This window comes from Clupea harengus, chromosome 25 (genome assembly GCF_900700415.2).
Source record: "Clupea harengus chromosome 25, Ch_v2.0.2, whole genome shotgun sequence".
NCBI classification, from domain to species: Eukaryota; Metazoa; Chordata; class Actinopteri; order Clupeiformes; family Clupeidae; genus Clupea; species Clupea harengus.
The window spans coordinates 1,541,881-1,563,046 of NC_045176.1; the positions used below are offsets into that span (position 1 = coordinate 1,541,881).

The window sequence follows — 21,166 nt, forward strand, 5'->3', positions numbered from 1 at the left end:
ATACTAAAAACACACTAACACACACACACACACACACACACAGACACACACACACACACACATTGAAAACTGAATTCAGTGTCAATGGGTTATGGTTAACATATCACAAACAATTAACAGAGTTTGTGCAATGTGTCATATGTTTTCAATATTAAAAAAACTAAAACAAAACAAAAACAAGCAGACCAGAGTGAAATAGTGTCATGGATGTGCACACACTCCTACACGCATGAAGAAGTAAAACACACACTCACCCAGAACAGAGAGCTCATATGAAGCAGCGGTCTCTGTACCTTTCCCTCTTATATCCAGCACAGCTGTGTAGAGTCCACTGTCACTCCTCTGAGGGTTCTTCAGCATCAGAGAGAAATCTGTTTCATTAAACTCCACTCTGCCTTTGAAAAGGTCACCCATTTCCACATCTTGGTGTTTTGGTAAATATGACACAATAGTTCGAATTTTATTAAAATACCATTTTATGTCCCTTATGGCCTCTTTGTCTTCATGTTGTGTTGTAGTCAGTGTGACTGGGCTTCCCTCCAGCACAGAAAGGCCCACACTGGATACTGCAGAGACAGAATATAATGTCAGGCTGGCAAAATGAATTATTGATGACCTTTCACAAAGCATTCACAACTTTCATCGAGTCTTTCCCAAATAAATAGTGTACATTAATCCTGTTCATATAGAATGTAAAAAATGCTGAACTGCTACATAGGCTGTGATGTATAGCCTAATGACAGATAGAATGTGGAATTCACTCTTGTGGTCGATATTATATTTATATAATTTATCATTTCCATGGCATCAGGTGAACCTGTCTTGAAGTGAATATACCCGTCTCAAACCCATGAATGCTAAATTGTTTGGTTTCTTGAATCTTCTATATGCTAGTATACGAGGTGTTGAAGGGACCGACATTTGATAGTTAGTTTAATAAATATATTCCATAGTCAATAATTCAATATATCTGACCTAGTGGTCATTTTAGTGTTCTTTGGATTTCGTGAGTTGTAAAAACTTCTCATGTGTATTCTGTTCCGGGCCTACATGAGGTGTGAGAAGCCCTCACAGCTTCCCCCCCCTGACTAGAGACATATAATAATTAGCATTTAGGGATCCACCCCCCCTGGCATGCACACAGCTTAAATTCTGTGCTTTCCCAAAAGACACTCAGTGAAAGAGATTTAGGTGGAACACACACTCAGTGAAATCTATCTCTCTGTCCTCCTCTGGTGCACGCCACTGAAAGAATAAACCTGGATTTGGTTTTTCATCACAATCTGACTGAGTCTCCGATACATTTGGGATATAGAAATAATTCCTATCAGTGTCAACGTAGTTTTAAGCAATGAAGAAACGCACTCTATACTAAAACAATAAGTACATAAAAATGTTTTGTTAAACTCTATATTATACGGTTTGTAAATGCCTTCACTGAGGGAGACCACTTTAAGCCAGAAATGTACACCTACAGTCAACGTCTTGGGGAAGTAGCCATTTCCTCTAGAACATGAGTTATATGCATCCTGTATCTAACCCTAACTCTAGAAACAGAGAGTATTAGAGTTAGTTCTACCTTTTTTTAACTGCATATTTAGCTACGAAGAAATAAGTTAAGTCTGTCCCTAAATAAATGTATTATATGTTAGGATACTTTGTAGGTAATTAACTATTTTCTTTCCATACAAACCTCTGTCCACCCATAATAGAATCATTCAATTGGTTATAAAATATAAAATTACCTGTGTTAAGGGTTAGAGACAATATAGTCAGTGTAGCAGACAGCTGTACTCGCATGGTGAAATCAGAGTGCCTCTTCTGTGTGGAAATGCGCGTCTTCTGTTCCTCCTTTTTTGAAAAGATGCCTCCCCCCACACACACCTCCCTGAACTGAAATATGCCACATCCCCCCACACACACACACCTCTCTGAACTGAAAGATGCCTCCCCCCACACACTAGTTTGGTGGTTAGGGGTTTCCTGTTATTGTCATTCTGGTACTTTGGCCTAAAGGCCGTCCCTTGATACATGAAGTCTTGTGTTATAAAGTGAAGTATAACTGAGATAGATTTAACCATCTGACATACATTGAGGCTACTTTTGCAACAGGCCTATGAAAACCACATGTAGAGATGGGGGGGGGGTCCTGTAAATTATGGGAAATAATGATGTGAAACCCTAAGAGCTAAAATTAAGCATCTCTCTTTGAAATGTCTGAGACACAATGAGGCTTTGCTGTAGGCTACCTGTGCAGTACCCTGTTGAGACACAATGAGGCTTTGCTGTAGGCTACCTGTGCAGTACCCTGTTGAGACACAATGAGGCTTTGCTGTAGGCTACCTGTGCAGTACCCTGTTGAGACACAATGAGGCTTTGCTGTAGGCTACCTGTGCAGTACCCTGTGGACAGTGTTAAAATCCAGCCATCTTTATGCTGCATTTATTGCAGCTACAAACAGAACAACAGACTGCACCTCAACCCAACAGCAACAACAAACTGAGATGTGGTGGAGGTGTGAGCAGGGGCTGGTGGTGTTAGCTGTTACGGGGTTAAGAACTGAGCAAATGTATTCCTCTGTGTGTGTGTGTGTGTGTGTGTGTGTCTCTCTGTGTGTGTGTGTGTCTGGTGCATGTATGTGTGTGTGTGTGTGTGTGTGTGTGTGTGTGTGTGTGTATGTGTGTGTTTTTTTAAGATGCTTAGCTTAGAGTAAATATAAAAATTTTAATTAGAAATGTTTGTTCATACCTTTGTGAATTGGCATGTTGATTTACAAAAAAATAAAAATGTAGGCCTATGGCACCCCCTGGCATAATTTAGAAATATTTTAGGTGGCACAAAACACACACAGCATTTAGTTTGCGCAGCCGAGCAAAGACGCTCACCGGGCGCACATAACTTTTCCTAGGCAATATTTGTTAAGGGTACCACTCTGGTAGGGTACCACTCGTGCGAAGAAAATCACCGGCAGATTGTCGCAGGACATTACGCAGATCTTGTCAAGCACTGATAAAGCATGCATGCGCATTGCACATCATAGGCCTGATTTCTTCATTGCAAAGCCATTTTGGATAGTGTTGTGTGTGTCCTGCTGGTAACAAGACGTAGGCTAATCAACGACTGTTGCATTTGTTTCACCAACTTTATTAGGAGACGGGCAAACACCTGTCTCTGCGCTTAAGCTGCGTCCTCCACAGAAGAGAAAGTGGAGGTGCCTGGAGAGAGAGAATTGCGCGTCGACTACAGTCAAGGGGTCCGCACCTTGCCGGAATACTGGGCAGCAGTTCAGGTCTGGGTTCACAACTTTGTTTGACGTAGGCCTATTATTATTATTATTATTATTATTATTATTATTATTATTAATTATTATTATTATTATTATTATTATTATTATTAACCTAGGCTATTTAGAATGATGCAGGTTTTTTGCTCTGAAAGTTGGCTATCATAAACGTTTTTTTTATCATCGCGATGCAAATGCCATGTGTGTAATGTTGTGAGTTAAAGTTCATAGTTGTGAAATAAATGCATTTATATGTTAATGATTGTGATATCAATTAATTTGGAAGTGCATGTGGGCTATTAGTTGTTTACGTTGTTATGCTCACAATTTCGGAACAGCGGGCTGTCGGACTAATGAGTTTTGTGTTGTCGGGGTATAAGGCTACCATAACTTTGGTATCTGGACAAATTAGCATATTTTCGGAATACCGAGTTTTCGGAATAATGGGCTTTCGGAACATTGCCATGGAACCCTGAACATCACCTCTACTCCCTCAAGATGTGCTGTGCTGTGCTCTGCTCTGCCCTGCTAGGCTGTGCTGTGCTATGCTGTGCTGTGCTGTGCTGTGCTGTGCTCTGCCCAGCCCTGCCCTGCCCTGCTATGCTATGCCCTGCTGTCTCACCTCAAGGCCTAGTGTGTCAAGGCCCAGTGTGTCAAGGCCCAGTGTGTCTCACCTCAAGGCCCAGTGTGTCTCACCTCAAGGCCCAGTGTGTCTCATCTCAAAGCCCAGTGTGGAACAACAGTCCAGTAATCAGCAGAGGAAACATCATCAGTCCACACGAGTCTTCTGATGCTGCAGACCTCTGACTGATGTGAGCAGAGCTAGTTGATATGAGCACAAACACACCCACACACACACACACACACACACACACACACACACACACACACACACACACACACACACACACACACACACACACACACACACACACACACGCTACAGATCTGTCTGATGTGAGCAGAGCTAGTTCATGTGAGCCCAAACACACAAACACACACCACAGACCTGTCTGATGTGGGCTGATCTATGGTGTGATGGGCTGTGGTGTTTCCTAACAGGTATCTTGTGTTTCAAAGTAAAATGTAACTAAGGTAGAGTCGAGACTGAGGTACTTTGACCTTGTAGTTGCTATTGGGCTTTGAAAAAAGACTTAAAGTGCATTGGAAAAACACATGCACATACAGTCAGTGTATTTTTAAAACACACCTTTCTTTCTATTTTTGGTGGCACGGTGGCTCAGGTGCTTGCACTGCCGCCTCACAGCAAGAAGGTCATGGGTTTGATTCCCACATGGGGTGCTGTTGGCTCTGGGGGGCAGGTCCTCCCCAGACCTTCAGTGCTCAGGTGGGCTATCTCCCGGGCCTTTCTGTGTGGAGTTTGCATGTTCTCCCCGTGTTCACAAGGGGTTTCCTTCAATAAGAACCCCAACAGAAAAACATGCAAAAACAGAACACTCTCCTGTCCGTCAGTGAGCGACACGGACGGTTCACGTGGTCCCCGGGCGCTGAGAAGCTGCCCACTGCTCCTGGAGGGTCCTGGAGGAAGGACGGTCCAGGATGGGAAAAAGCAGAGTATAATTTTCACAGCGACCTCAGGCCTGTCAGTGTGTTTGTGTGTGTCCTGTGTCGCCTCCATAAAATACATGTGTGTGTTGCAGTGTGTCGCGTGTGGCAATAAAAAACTGACTGAAGTCAGCCTTGTTTTGTTTTGTTTTCTATTGCTGGCCTGGACCAGAACAGCAGATGTAGATCAGTCTGGTGTCCTTCAGCCCAGCTCAAGATTCACCCTGACACCTTCATGAGTCTGAACCCCAGAGGGCTTGACAGTAAGATTAGTCAACATTTCTCAGACCAGAAAATGGAGTCATTTGATTAACATGAAGGAGGCAGTCTAACCAGAAGACATACCAACCACTCAACACATAAAGGGAAATACTGCCACCATGTGGCCTGTAGAGTGTCATGTTTTTTATTTGTTCTTAGTCTTTCTGTCCATGGGGGTTGGCAGGCAAATCTAAGTATTTGTCACGGACTGGTACAGGGGCTAGATGTGCCACTGGATGGATATTGATCACTTACAGAAAGACACAGACTGGGTTATATAGTGGACTATGGATCTCTGAAGGGGAACTTATTGGAAATATATATTTAAATGTATTTTGAGAGAGAGAGAGAGTTCCTCAGAGAGAGTTTCTCAGAGAGAGAGAGTTCCTCAGGGAGAGAGAGAGAGAGAGGGTTTCTCAGAGAGAGAGAGAGAGAGAGAGAGAGTTTCTCAGAGAGAGAGAGAGAGTTTCTCAGGGAGAGAGTTTCTCAGAGAGAGAGAGAGAGAGAGACAGAGAATTTCATACAGAATTTGCCTCTCTGAAGTGACTTCATCACCTAATCTGCTTGCTGAATCCCTCTGCTTGCTGCAGCCCATTCTTACCAAACTACGTAATATGCATCATATTTGATATATCTGTGTGTGTGTGTGTGTGTGTGTGTGTGTGTGTGTGTGTGTGTGTGTGTGTGTGGGTGTGTGTGTGTGTGTGTGTGTGTGTGTGTGTGAGTGTCTATGTGTTTGTGTTTACTGTCACTAAGGACTCCCAAACCAACATGGACTCATGAGCCCACTCTGTCCCAGACCATATTAACAGGGGTGTGGACACAAGCAAACACAAACCTGTGTACATTTACCCCATGTATGCTATGTATATTTACCCCATGTATGCTATGTATATTTACCACATGTATGCTATGTACATTTACCACATGTATTGTGTATATTTACCACATGTATGCTATGTATATTTACCACATGTATTGTGTATATTTACCACATGTATGTATTGTGTATATTTACCACATGTATGTATGCTGTGTACATTTACCCCATGTATGTATTGTGTATATTTACCCCATGTATGCTGTGTATATTTACCACATGTATGCTGTGTATATTTACCACATGTATTGTGTATATTTACCACATGTATGTATTGTGTATATTTACCACATGTATGCTGTGTACATTTACCACATGTATGCTAGCATGCTCATGATACGTGCATGATTTCATCTGCCATGTTCCTGATTGTGGTTGACAGAGATGGAGAGGAATCTGTCTCCTCCCTCCTGAGAGCAGAAGGTGCCGTTACAGCTGGAGATCAGAGACACATTGAGTCCTGTGCACTTTAGAGTCACATTACAGGAGTCACTGATAACCATTACTGTCGGCTGGTTTCGCTTTTCACATAAAGACACTCCGTTGTGCACCATGCCATATCATCCAGCACCATTTGGAAGATTGTTTTATTAGCTGTTTGACTTTGTGTGACGTTCAAACACAAGCCACATTCACTTAGGCTGCTAGCGTAGATGCGTCAGTTATCGGACAGTTTGTTGAAAAATCGATATGCTAAGTCTATTTATAGATTAACGTTATGTATAAGGTTAGCCAAAGTTACGGTTTTCGAGAGAGATATTTGTCCTTTTTAACTTGTACGACTCGTTTAACACCACAAGAAGACGTATTTCTAAAAATTTCTATTAATGTTTACGGTGACACGTTACATGAGTACGTTTTCGCCTGCGTCAATTATAGGACACTCCCACTTTGTTCCACTTACCGCGTTGGTTTTCGAGATAATAATATGCTTTCCTCCTCCTTTGACATATACCGGTCTAATTTCTGTACAAATGACTTTGTCACAATATGTTTTGACAAGCAAATGTTAATCTAACTAGTGTTATTTTTGTTTAATTTGGGTTATTTGTGGGCTTTCTTTGACCTGATTCAGTTGTAGGTGCAGTCTATTCACTTAAACATGCACAAAACAAACATGGCATGATTATGTATGTTATGTATGAAAAATGAAGACATTTATTATAACGGTATTGTAATTGTACTTTTGTTCGTGGAAATACAACATTTTAATCTAATTCAACTTTGTGTAAGTTAAACTGTAAACGCAACTACGGAAGGCGACCTTCCTCACCAAATCGCGTTATTCTCCCGCCCAATTTCTCAACAAGTGCCTTTCATATTGACATAGGTCTAAACGACCAGAGTAATCGGATTTGGTCTCTGTAAGCATCCGTACTTACATTACATCATGCTAGCTGTTTTTAGAATTTGAAATGACAGTTTAAAATCACAGTCAAACTTCATCTGGAGAGAATAAATCTGACAGTACAACTTTAAGACCAAATAAATATTCGTCGCGCCGCTAAGTGTTCCACACTATAATGTACACGCAAAAGTACAACACTATTTCACAAGCTTAAATTAGATCTACAGAGTTAATTTTTTTCACAAGTAAAGCTTAAATGCCCTATTTTTGTGGGAGCTTACGTCTCTTGCCATAGTCGCCCGAAGTTGATCACGAGAGTGAATGTAAACATGACAACGCCGAATGTGTCCTATAATTGACGCAGCTCCGCTACATTACATAAAACTAGCAGTCTTGCCATGGTTAAACAATATGTAGCCTAATATTTTGAATATTTTCTAGCATTTATTCTTAATTACCAGATTGTAACCAACATGACACAATGACACCGGTGTAACAGTTATATTCTTTATTAATTTAATACAAAAATATTACATTTGTTATATAGCCTACAGGGCTTTTAATAATAGCATATTCATATTTGTGCAGGTCTAACTTGGTGTTGTCGTTAAGAGGCCTTCTTGTGTTGTACAGTTGGGATATTGGAACTCTGGTCTCCAGACGGTTTAGCAGTGAATCAGCTGAACTCAAGCTTTATATACAAAGCAATCACATTCAACGTAGCACACAGCTGTGTGTGTGTGTGTGTGTGTGTGTGTGTGTGTGTGTGTGTGTGTGAGAGAGAGAGAGAGAGAGAGAGAGAGGGAGTGTGTTTGCACACTCATTTAGTTTTTTGCAGTTTGTCTCTGATGTGGACAGTGATGACAGCAGTAACCATGACGATCAGACCTACAGACAGCAACAGGGCCTTCAGCAGACATGGAGAGATTCCTGCAGGGGGCGCCAAATCAGCTGAAAAGGCCCCAGAACAGGATAGTTAGTGGAGAGTAACATTGGTCATGTTCATGAATACATATCCTGTCACCGTAACATCAGCAATGTGTTAGTGTTTGTGTGAACACTGACTGAAAAAACATGCTAAAAACACACTAACACACACACACACACACATACACACACACACACACACACACTAACACACACACTTGTACCACTACTCTGTATATGTGGATTATTAGTCTGTCTCACCTTCATACGACGGACAGAGTGGTTCAAGTTCCATGGTGGTCTGCCTCCAGCTAACAGGGTTGCTATGGTTACAGGAGACAGTGGTGTGGTTGTAAGAGACGGAGAGGAATCTGTCTCCTCCCTCCTGAGAGCAGAAGGTGCCGTTACAGCTGGAGATCAGAGACACATTGAGTCCTGTGCACTTTAGAGTCACATTACAGGAGTCACTGCTGGACCAGTTAGAGACCACAGTCAGAGTGGGGGCCACCACATGCGCTGTGAAAACATACAGGGACACGTTCAGACATGTAAGTGCACATGCAGAACATACATGTGAGGTCATGAAGAGGTGAAGAGGTCACCAAAGCTCTGGAACACACCCACACAGCAGTGAACATCAGCTGGGATCATACATCAAATATACTCAGTATTACTCATGACACTGAATATGGAAACGAGTCCAGAGGCCAAACATTAAATATATATTTCATTCTGTACTTCTTCACACTTGTGGGTAAGAATTTGTGCAATAAAATGAACAAATCTTCCTGGCAATTTGTGCAATAACATGTCATATGTCTTCAACACTGAACAAACTAAATAAAAACACAAACAAGCAGACCAGAGTGAAATATTGTCATGGATGTGCACACACTCCTACACGCATGAAGAAGTAAAACACACACTCACCCAGAACAGAGAGCTCATGTGAAGCAGCGGTCTCTGTAGCTTTCCCTCTTATATCCACCACAGCTGTATAGAGTCCACTGTCACTCCTCTGAGGGTTCTTCAGCGTCAGAGAGAAATCTGTTTCATTAAACTCCACTCTGTCTTGGTAAAGGTCCTCCACTATCACTTCTTTGTGTTTTGGTACATAGTACACAACTTTTACAGTTTGGTTATAAACCCATTTTATATTAAATATGTCCTCTCTCTTGTCATGTTGTGTTGTAGTCAGTGTGACTGGGCTTCCCTCCAGCACAGAAAGGCCCACACTGGATACTGCAGAGACAGAATATAATGTCAGGCTGGCAACATGAATGTCAAAATATGATTTGTAGTAACAGACTTTTCACATAGCATTCACATCTTTCAACTGGTCTTTCCCATATATAAATGTGTACATTAAGCCTGTTTATATAAAATGTAAAACTATTCGAACATTGGGAATGACTGCTACAGCAGCTGTGATGTATAGAATGAGAGAATGGAATGTGGAGTTCAGTCTTTTGTCGTCTATATCTTCATCTTTCCTGATATTTATATAACTCTCTCTCTTTTTTATGTTTTTCTATTAACATGGCATCAGGTGAACATACCAGTCTTAAAGTAAATATACCAGTCTCAAACTCATGAACGCTAACATTTGTTGGTTTCTTGAATCTTCTATATGCTACTATACATGGTATCAACATAGTTAGTAAATACATTTACATTTACATTTAGTCATTTAGCAGACGCTTTTGTCCAAAGCGACGTACAAGGGAGAGAATATTCAAGCTACGAGCAATAGAACCTGGTGTAACAATAAATAAATACTACTTTACATTAGAAATATAACAAAATGAAATAAAAAGAAAGAAAGAGTGCAGAAGTGTAACTGCTGTAATTGCAAGTTACGCACTAGTCGAAGTGCCAGTTAGGACGGGAAGTGCTCTCTGAAGAGTTGGGTCTTCAAAAGCTTCTTAAAGGTAGAGAGGGACGCCCCTGCTCTGGTAGTGCTGGGTAGTTCATTCCACCAACGTGGAACTACAAATGAGAATAGTCTGGACTGCCGTACTTGCACAGACGGCAGTGCCAAACGACGCTCACTAGAAGAGCGCAGCATCCTGGGTGTAACATTTGCCCTTACAAGAGCATTTAGGTAGGTGGGAGCAGAACCATCGAGCACTCTGTAGGCAAGCATAAGTGACTTGAACTTAATGCGAGCAGCTACCGGCAGCCAGTGGAGCTCAATGAGAAATAAACAATGTTTTGTTGAACTCTATCTTATACGTTTTGCAAATGCTCACTGAGGGAGACCACTTTTAGCCGGAAATGCTACCGCTACAGTCAGCGTCTTGGGGAACTAGCCATCTCATCTAGAACATGAGTTATATACTTCCTGTATCTAACCCTAACTCTACAAAGTATTGAATTCTATTAGAGTTAATTCTACATTGTTTTTAACTACATAACAAGTCTGTCCCTAAAAATATGTATTAGATGTTTGGATACTTTGTAATGAAGTTAATTAACTATTTTCTTTCCATACAAAGCCCTTTTCACCCATAATATTATCATTACATGTGTTATAAAATAGAAAATTACCTGTGTTAAGGGTTAATGACAGTAAAGTCAGTGTAGCAGACAGCTGTACTCGCATGGTGAAATCAGAGTGCCTCTTCTGTGTGGAAATGTTTCTCTTCTGTTCTTCCTTTTATGAAAAGATGCCTCCTCCCCCCACACACATACATACACCTCTCTGAACTGAAAGACGCCTCCTCCCCACACACACTAGTTTGCGTGGTTAGGGATTTCCTGTTTTCTTCATTTTGGTACTTTGGCCTAAAGGCCTTCTGATACCACAAGTCTTGTGTTATGAAGAGAAATATAACTGAGAAAGATTTAACCGTCTGACATACAGTACATTGAGGCTACCTTTGAAACAGACCTATGAAAAACACATGGGGGGGGGGGGGGTTCTTTAAGTGATGGGAAATAATGATGTGTAACCTAAGAGCTATAATTAAGTGTCTCTCTTTGAAATGTCTGAGACACAATGAGGCTTTGCTGTAGGCTACCTGTGCAGTACCCTGTTGAGACCCAATGAGGCTTTGCTGTAGGCTACCTGTGCAGTACCCTGTTGAGACCCAATGAGGCTTTGCTGTAGGCTACCTGTGCAGTGTCCTGTTGAGACCCAATGAGGCTTTGCTGTAGGCTACCTGTGCAGTACCCTGTTGAGACCCAATGGGGCTTTGCTGTAGGCTAGCTGTGCAGTACCCTGTTGAGACCCAATGGGGCTTTGCTGTAGGCTACCTGTGCAGTACCCTGTGGACAGTGTTCAAATCCAGCCATCTTTATGCTGCATTTATTGCAGTTATGAACAGAACAACACACTGCACTTCAACCCAACAGAAGGACACACTGCACTTCAACCCAACAGAAGGACACACTGCACTTCAACCCAACAGAAGGACACACTGCACTTCAACCCAACAGAAGGACACACTGCACTTCAACCCAACAGAAGGACACACTGCACTTCAACCCAACAGAAGGACACACTGCACTTCAACCCAACAGAAGGACACACTGCACTTCAACCCAACAGAAGGACACACTGCACTTCAACCCAACAGAAGGACACACTGCACTTCAACCCAACAGAACAACACACTGCACTTCAACCCAACAGCAACAGCAAACTGAGATGTGATGGACGTGTGAGCAGGGGCTGGTGGTGTTGGCTGTTACGTGTTAAGAACTTAGCAAATGTACTCCTGTGTGTGTGTGTGTGTGTGTAAGTGTGTGTGTCTGTGTGAGTGTGTGTGTGTGTGTGTGTTTAAGCTGCTTAGCTTAGAGTAAATATACAATTTCTGTGTCATTTTAAATGTTAGTTCATACTTTTGTGAATCAGCATGTTGATTTACAACTACTTCTACATTTACATTTAGTCATTTAGCAGACGCTTTTGTCCAAAGCGACGTACAAGGGAGAGAACAGTCAAGCTAAGAGCAATACAAATCTGGTGTAACAATAAATACTACTTTACATAAGAAATAGAAAAACGACATAGAAAGAAAAAGAAGTGCAGGAATGTAACTGCTGAAGTGCAAGTTAAGCACTAGTCAAGGTGCCAGTTTAGGAAGGGAGGTGCTCTCTGAAGAGTTGGGTCTTCAAAAGCTTCTTGAAGGTAGAGAGGGACGCCCCTGCTCTGGTAGTACTAGGCAGTTTGTTCCACCAACGTCGAACTACAAATGAGAATAGTCTGGATTGCCGTGCTTGCACAGACAGCAGTGCCAAACGACGCTCACTAGACGAGCGTAGCGTCCTGGGTGTAACATTTGCCCTTACAAGAGCATTTAGGTAGGTGGGAGCAGTGCTGTGCTGTGATATGCTCTGCTGTCTCACCTCAAGGCCCAGTGTGTCTCACCTCAAGGCCCAGTGTGTCAAGGCCCAGTGTGTGTCACCTCAAGGCCCAGTGTGTCTCACCTCGAGGCCCAGTGTGTGTCACCTCAAGGCCCAGTGTGTGTCATCTCAAGGCCCAGTGTGTCTCACCTCGAGGCCCAGTGTGTGTCACCTCAAGGCCCAGTGTGTGTCACCTCAAGGCCCAGTGTGTCTCACCTCAAGGCCCAGTGTGTCTCACCTCAAGGCCCAGTGTGGAACAACAGTCCAGTAATCAGCAGAGGAAACATCATCAGTCCACACGAGTCTTCTGATGCTGCAGACCTCTGACTGATGTGAGCAGAGCTAGTTGATGTGAGCACAAACACACCCACACACACACACACACACACACGCTACAGACCTGTCTGATGTGAGCAGAGCTATAGTTATAGCTATAGTTTCTGTGTGGAGTTTGCATGTTCTCCCCGTGTTCACAAGGGGTTTCCTCCAATAAGAACCCCAACAGAAAAACATGCAAAAACAGAACACTCTCCTGTCCGTCAGTGAGCGACACAGACGGTTCACGTGGTCCCCGGGCGCTGAGAAGCTGCCCACTGCTCCTGGAGGGTCCTGGAGGAAGGACGGTCCAGGATGGGAAAAAGCAGAGCATAAATTTCACAGTGACCTCAGGCCTGCGTTTGTGTCTGTCCTGTGTCGCCTCCATAAAATACATGTGTGTGTTGCAGTGTGTCGCGTGTGGCAATAAAGAACTGACTGAAGTCAGCCTTGTTTTGTTTTGTTTTCTAGTGCTGGCCTGGACCAGAACAGCAGATGTAGATCAGTCTGGTGTCCTTCAGCCCAGCTCAAGATTCACTCTGACACCCAAATTAGTCTGAACCCCAGAGGGTTTGACAGGAAGATTAGTCAACATTACTCAGACCAGAAAATGGAGTCATTTGATTAACATGAAGGAGCCAGTCTAACCAGAAGGCATAACAACCACTCAACACACAGAGGGAAATACTGCCACCATGTGGCCAGTAGAGTGTCATGTTTTGTATTTGTTCTTAGTCTTTCTGTTCATGGGGGTTGGCAGGCAAATCTTAGTATTTGTCATGGACTGGTACAGGGGCTAGATGTGCCACTGGATGGATATTGATCACTTACAGACAGACACAGTATGGGTCATATAGAGGACTATGGATCTCTTAATGGGAACTTATTGGAAATATATTTTTAAGGTATTTTGACCAGTTATGGCATAGTGTGTTTTCGCTTGCTGAATCATGGAATGATTTCTTCACGTCATTTCTCAACACTGCAGGTCACAGGCTGAGGTTCAGATGTCAGATACTCCAACTGAGTTCCTCTGTGTGTGTGTGTGTCTGTGTGTGTGTTTGTGCGTGTGCGTGTGTGTGTGTGTGTGTGTGTGTGTGTGTGTGTGTGTGTGTGTTTGCTGTCACTAAGGACTCCCAAACCAACATGGACTCATGGGCCCACTCTGTCTCAGACCATATCAACAGGGGTGTGGACACAAGCAAATAAAAACCTGTGAACATTTACCATATGTATGCTGTGTATATTTACCCCATGTATGTATTGTGTATATTTACCACATGTATGCTGTGTACATTTACCACATGTATGCTAGCATGCTTATGATACGTGTATGATTTCATCTGCCATGTTCCTGATGGTGGTTGAAAGAGATGGAGAGGAATCTGTCTCCTCCCTCCTGAGAGCAGAAGGTGCCGCTACAGCTGGAGATCAGAGACACATTGAGTCCTGTGCACTTTAGAGTCACATTACAGGAGTCACTGATAACATTACTGTCGGCTGGTTTCCCTTTTCACATAAAGACACGCCGAATGCAAATAGTGAATTCTTTGTGCACCATGCCAGATCATCCAGTGCCATTGGGAAGATTGTTTTATTAGCTATTCGACTTTATGTGACATTCAAACACAAGCCACATTCACTTAGGCTGCAACATTACATTTAAGGTTCCCAAAACTAGCAGGCTTACCATGGTTAAACTTTATGCAGCCTAATATTTTGAATATTTTCTAGCATTTATTCTTAATTACCAGATTGTAACCAACATGACTCAATGACACCAGTGTAACAGTTATATTATTTATTAATTTAATACAAAAATCTCACATTTGTTGTATAGCCTATAAGGCTTTTAATAATAGCATATTAATATTTGTGCAGATCTAACTTGGTCGTGTCGTTAAGAGGCCTTCTTGTGTTGTTGTACAGTTGGGATATTGGAACTCTGGTCTCCAGACGGTTTAGCAGTGAATCAGCTGAACCCAAGCTTTATATACACAGCAATCACATTCAACATAGCGCACAGCTGTGTGTGTGTGTGTGTGTGTGTGTGTGTGTATGAGAGAGAGAGAGAGACTCATTTAGTTTTTTGTAGTTTGTCTCTGATGTGGACAGTGATGACAGCAGTAACCATGACGATCAGACCTGCAGACAGCAACAGGGTCCTCAGCAGGCATGGAGAGATTCCAGCAGGGGGCGCCAAATCAGCTGAAATGGCCCCAAAAGAGGATAGTTAGTGGAGAGTAATATTAATCATGTTCATGAATACATATCCTGTCACCGTAACATCAGCAATGTCTTAGTGTATGTGTGAACACTGACTGAAAATACATACTAAAAACACACTAACACACACACACACACACACACACACACACTAACACACACACTTGTACCACTACTCTGTATATGTGGATTATTAGTCTGTCTCACCTTCATACAACGGACAGAGTGGTTCAAGAGCAATGAAGTCCTGCTTCCAGCTAACAGGGTTGCTATAGTTACAGGAGACAGTGGTGTGGTTGAAAGAGATGGAGAGGAATCTGTCTCCTCCCTCCTGAGAGCAGAAGGTGCCGTTACAGATGGAGATCAGAGACACATTGAGTCCTGTGCACTTTAGAGTCACATCACAGGAGTCACGGCTGGACCAGTTAGAGACCACAGTCAGAGTGGGGGCCACCACAGACGCTGTGAAAACACACAGGGACACGTTCAGACACGTAAGTGCACATGCAGAACATACATGTGAGGTCATGAAGAGGTGAAGAGGTCACCAAAGCTCTAGAACACACCCACACAGCAGTGAACATCAGCTGGGATCATACATCAAATATACTCAGTATTACTCATGACACTGATTATGGAAACGAGTCCAGAGGCCAAACATTAAATCTTTATTTCATTCTGTACTTCTTCACACTTGTGGGTAACAATTTGTGCAATAAAATGAACAAATCTTCCTGGCAATTTGTGCAATAACATGTGTCATATGTCTTCAACACTGAACACACTAAATAAAAACACAAACAAGCAGACCAGAGTGAAATATTGTCATGGATGTGCATACACTCCTACACGCATGAAGAAGTAAAACACACACTCACCCAGAACAGAGAGCTCATATAAAGCAGTGGTCTCTGCAGCTTTCTCTCTTATTTCCACCACAGCTCTGTAGAGTCCACTGTCATTCCTCTGAGGGTTCTTCAGCATCAGAGTGAAATCTGTTCTATTAAACTCCACTCTGCCTTTGAAAAGGTCAGCCACTATCACTTCATTGTGTTTTGGTATGTAGTACACAACAATTAAAGTTTGATTATAAACCCATTTTATATTCAATATGGCCTCTCTCTTGTCATGTTGTGTTGTAGTCAGTGTTACTGGGCTTCCCTCCAGCACAGAAAGGCCCACACTGGATACTGCAGAGACAGAATATAATGTCAGTCTGGCAACATGAATGTCAAAATATTATTTTTTACAGCGAAAGACCTTTCAAAAAGCATTCACAACTTTCCTCTAGTCTTTCACAAATAGGTATTATATATTATACCTGTTCAAGTTGGATGTAAAATTTGGTGAACATTGGGAATAACTGCTACAGCAGCTGTGATGTATATAATGACAGATGGATTGTGGAATTCAGTCTTTTATGGTCGATATCTTCATCCTTCCTGATATTAATATACTGTAACTGTCTCTCGTTTTTCCATTAACAGTCTGAAACTGAATATACCAGTCTCAAACCCATGAATGCTAAATTGTTTGGATTCTTAAATCTTCTATGTGTTGGTATGGTATGGTATCAACATAGTTTTCTCACTGAGGAAGACCACTTTTAGCCGGAAATGTACACCTACAGTCAGCGGTCTTGGGGGACTAGCCATCTCATCTAGAACATGAGTTATATACTTCCTGTATCTAACCCTAACTCTACACAGCATTGAATCTTATTAGAGTTAATTCTATCGTGTTTTTAACTGCGTAATTAGCTACAAACAAATGAGTTAAGTCTGTCCCAAAATAAATATATTATATGTTAGGATACCTTGTAGTTAATTAACAATTTTCTTTCCACACAAAGCCCCTTTTCACCCATAAAATTCTCATTAAATGTGTTATAAAATAGAAAATTACCTGTGTTAAAGGTTAATGACAATATAGTCAGTGTAGCAGACAGCTGTACTCGCATGGTGATATCAGAGTGCCTCTTCTGTGTGGAAATGCGTGTCTTCTGTTCTTCCTTTTATGAAAAGATGCCTCCTCCCCCCACAAACACACAAACACCTCTCTGAACTGAAAGATGCCTCCTCCCCCCACACACACATACACCTCGCTGAACTGAAAGATGCCTCCTCCCCCCACACACACATGCACCTCTCTGAACTGAAAGTATCGACCACTTGGTCAACAATGAGGTTTTCCTGTTCACTTAGAAATAGAAATCATTATTTTTATTTTCACCCTTACTTATATACTTATCATTAGCAGTAACTAAACATCTAAAGCATTAAAAGCAGCAGCAGTGAGCTAACTACCTAAAAGGCATCCAACAACCTTGAAAACACCAACAGAAGCAAACTTGGCACTGAAGAAAAGCTTGCAAACACATAGCTATACTCAAAGCAAACTTAGCACTGAAGAAACGCTTGCAAACACATAGCAATACTCAAAGCAAACTTAGCAGTGAAGAAAAGCTTGCAAACACATAGCAATACTCAAAGCAAACTTAGCACTGAAGAAAAGCTTGCAAACACATAGCAATACTCAAAGCAAACTTAGCAGTGAAGAAAAGCTTGCAAACACATAGCAATACTCAAAGCAAACTTAGCAGTGAAGAAACGCTTGCAAACACATAGCAATACTCAAAGCAAACTTAGCACTGAAGAAAAGCTAAGTAACCTTTCAGCTGAGGCAGATCAACCACTTTATCTCTCACTCTTATTTTAATATGCGTGGTTAGAGCACTTTAACACTCACTCCTAATTTAATATGCGTGGTTAGATCACTTTAACACTCACTCTTATTTTAATATGCGAGGTTAGATCACTTTAACACTCACTCTCATTTTAATATGCGAGGTTAGATCACTTTAACACTCACTCTTATTTTAATATGCGAGGTTAGCTCACTTTAACACTCACTCTCATTTTAATATGCGAGGTTAGATCACTTTATCTCTCACTCTTATTTTAATATGCGAGGTTAGATCACTTTATCACTCACTCTCATTTTAATATGCGAGGTTAGAGCACCAATTGACAGTGGAACCTTTGGGCAGAGAACAAACGGGGAAATATCATGATTTACACAGCACCTCAGGGAGTCACACACCCCCCCCCCCCCCACACACACACACACACACACACACACACACACACGCAGTGTGGCCAGCACTCAGAAGCGGCCCTTTGCAGGTGTGTGGGGTGTTACTATAAGCCTCTGGCCCAGTGGAGCTGTGTGGGTGTTACTATAAGCCTGTGGAGCTGTGTGGGTGTTACTATAAGCCTGTGGAGCTGTGTGGGGTGTTACTATAAGCCTGTGGCCCTGTGGAGCTGTGTGGGGTGTTACTATAAGCCTTTGGCCAGTATGGCAGCTGCTCAATCCATCGTGTTTGCCCCTCCTGGTCCCAGGTATTCACCATTGAACCGCTCACAAGCCCCGTGCCCTGGGGGTGGTAGGGTGTCATGCGGCTCTTCATGCATCCACACACCGGGCAAAGCTGACTCATCGCGGATTCAAAAGCCCCCCCCACCCCCTCAGGCAGTTAGAATGTGTTCAGGGCACCCCACCCCGATCAGTTACTATATGTTTAAGCCCCCCCCTCACCCCGATCAGGTAGTACATATTCAGGGCACCCAACCCACCCCGATCAGTTAGTATACGTTCAAGTTCCAAACAATCAGTCTGTGGTACAAAACACTTTAGCACATTTATGCGCACACACACACACACCACAACATCCCATAAACATGCACCTTGCATACGTATATGCACACACTTATCATGTATTACATTCAAGCCCCTAAGATTGATGATGTCTACAGAAACCTTTTTGTGAATATTGGTCCTCACATGGAAACCCCCCATCATTAGTCACGTCTGTTGTCACACACTTGTCACACTGGTGGTTAAAACTGTATACACACTTCATCAGTTCATTAAATTTTTTTGAAACGACTTTACTCTATTTTAGAAAAGGCTGAAACACGTACAGAAACTGAGACAGGAAGAGAAGTTAACCACAGGCTTCTATTCACACAAGCTTAGAAGAAGCTGTCAGTAACAGTCTGCTGATAGTATAAAGGTTTAGGCTACACAGAGCACACAGATAATAATCATGACATGATTACATAACATGAAACGATGAGATTAACCCAGGGTCATGGTGTGTGTGTGTTAATGGCCTGGTCATGTGTATTATAGTGAAAGATGTTCTAAATACTAAATGTGGTCGAGTAATGACCCTATAAGTTCAAGACCAGCACGATGGCACCTCCTGTGGCACATGGCGTTTGTGAAGTAATTGGAAAAACATTTACTAAACTTTTCTTTATAACCATAAATTACATTTACATTTGTATTTACATTTGCATTTCCTTTAGCTGAGGTGGTTCTTGTGGTGCTATGTGTTCCCTGCGGACGCAGAAGGTGTTGAGGATCCACAGGGACATCAGAGAAACTGTTCTACTGACAGAGAGCGGTGAGGCTGACTACAGTGCACACTTCAGACCGGTGAGGCTGACTACAGTACACACTTCAGACCAGTGAGGCTGACTACAGTGCACACTTCAGACCGGTGAGGCTGACTACAGTGCACACTTCAGACCGGTGAGGCTGACTACAGTACACACTTCAGACCGGTGAGGCTGACTACAGTGCACACTTCAGACCGGTGAGGCTGACTACAGTGCACACTTCAGACCGGTGAGGCTGACTGCAGTGCACACTTCAGAGGCCGGTTTTTCGTATGAGTTTCCTTTTGTGTGTTCCTTCCTTTCCATGTCAGTGAGATGCCTGTGCTGTTTCATTTGTATAAGGAAAACACTACATACATTTCCAGGAAACCTGTGGTGACTGATGCATGTTAACCTGTACTGTACACCCTTTAAGAGCAGTTGAAAGGTTGGGCCAGCAGGGAGCACTCTTCTAACATTTCCATTTTGTTTAATTTTTTCAGGTTAAAAAGGTGAATACTCTCCCTGACTGCCTTTGTGTACTTCTTTCTCCCTCATTTAATAGTAGGCTGCAGTATGATGTCTTATAATGCTTTCCCTAACTTATGCATGTTACGCAACCTGCAACCTTGTAATAGCAGTTGCAAGGTTTGGCCAGCAGGGAGCACTCTCCTAACATTTCCATATTGGGATAAGGTCTCCCTGAGGCCTGATAATGTCATATAACTAGAGCTGTGAAAAATAACGCGTTAACGCGTTATGATTAATTTACAGGATTAATTAGTAAAAAAAGTTTAACGCATTTAACGCATGCGCAAAATGAGCTTCCAATATAAGCACAATTCCGCCCAATCTGCATTAGTTGCCGCTGTAATGGGAAGTCCGTGTTTAAAAAAAACAAAGATGGAACATTCAATAAAACCAAAGTGATATGCACACTCTGCGGGAAGACGTTATCGTTTCACTGTAGCAATACCAGCCTTAAGTACCACCTCAACGCGATGCATGCGTTGGTCGGCCAAATTGGAATGCGCCAAACCACCCTCACTGAACAACGTAAGCCCCTCATTAAGTCTGCCTGTGACAAGTTGACTAGCACAGTTGCCAAATGGATTGCTAAAAGCTGTAGACCGATTAATATGGTTGAGGACGAGGGGTTCACCGAAGTTTTGCGAGTGGCAACGGGGGACTCGAGCATCAAAACACCACAAAGACGCACAATAATGACAAAAATCCACGAGCTGTATGAAGCTGAAAAGAAAAAAAAGGAAATTGCCTTGGGTGCTACAAAACATCAGGCGCTGACAGGGGATCACTGGACCTCTGTGAGTAACGATAACTACCTGGGTGTAACTGCACATCTAATCACCGACGAATGGAAGTTAAAGTCGTTTACACTAACGTGCATGAAAACAGAAGAGCGCCACTTTGCAGAGGCATGTGCACAACAGTTCCAAACTGTTGCAAGCAACTGGGCAATTGAAGACAAAACGACCACTGTAGGGACAGACAGTGCACGTAATATGATAGACGCGGCTAGACTACTGTAAAAGGGCATTTAAAGG

The 21,166-nt window shown here is 42.5% G+C and overlaps 1 protein-coding gene across 1 annotated transcript in view; it reads right to left on the minus strand.

The window, feature by feature from the left end:
- Positions 1–1,840, minus strand: part of LOC116219471 — a 33,555-nt gene extending 31,715 nt beyond the window's left edge. The window contains exons 1-2 of the mRNA XM_031562749.2: positions 1,746–1,840; positions 255–566 (exon numbers count right to left, since the gene is read on the minus strand). Coding sequence (XP_031418609.1) covers positions 255–566; positions 1,746–1,800 — 367 coding nt within the window. The 5' untranslated portion in view covers positions 1,801–1,840. The remainder of the gene's footprint in view (positions 1–254; positions 567–1,745) is intronic.
- Between the last annotated feature and the right edge of the window lie 19,326 nt (positions 1,841–21,166).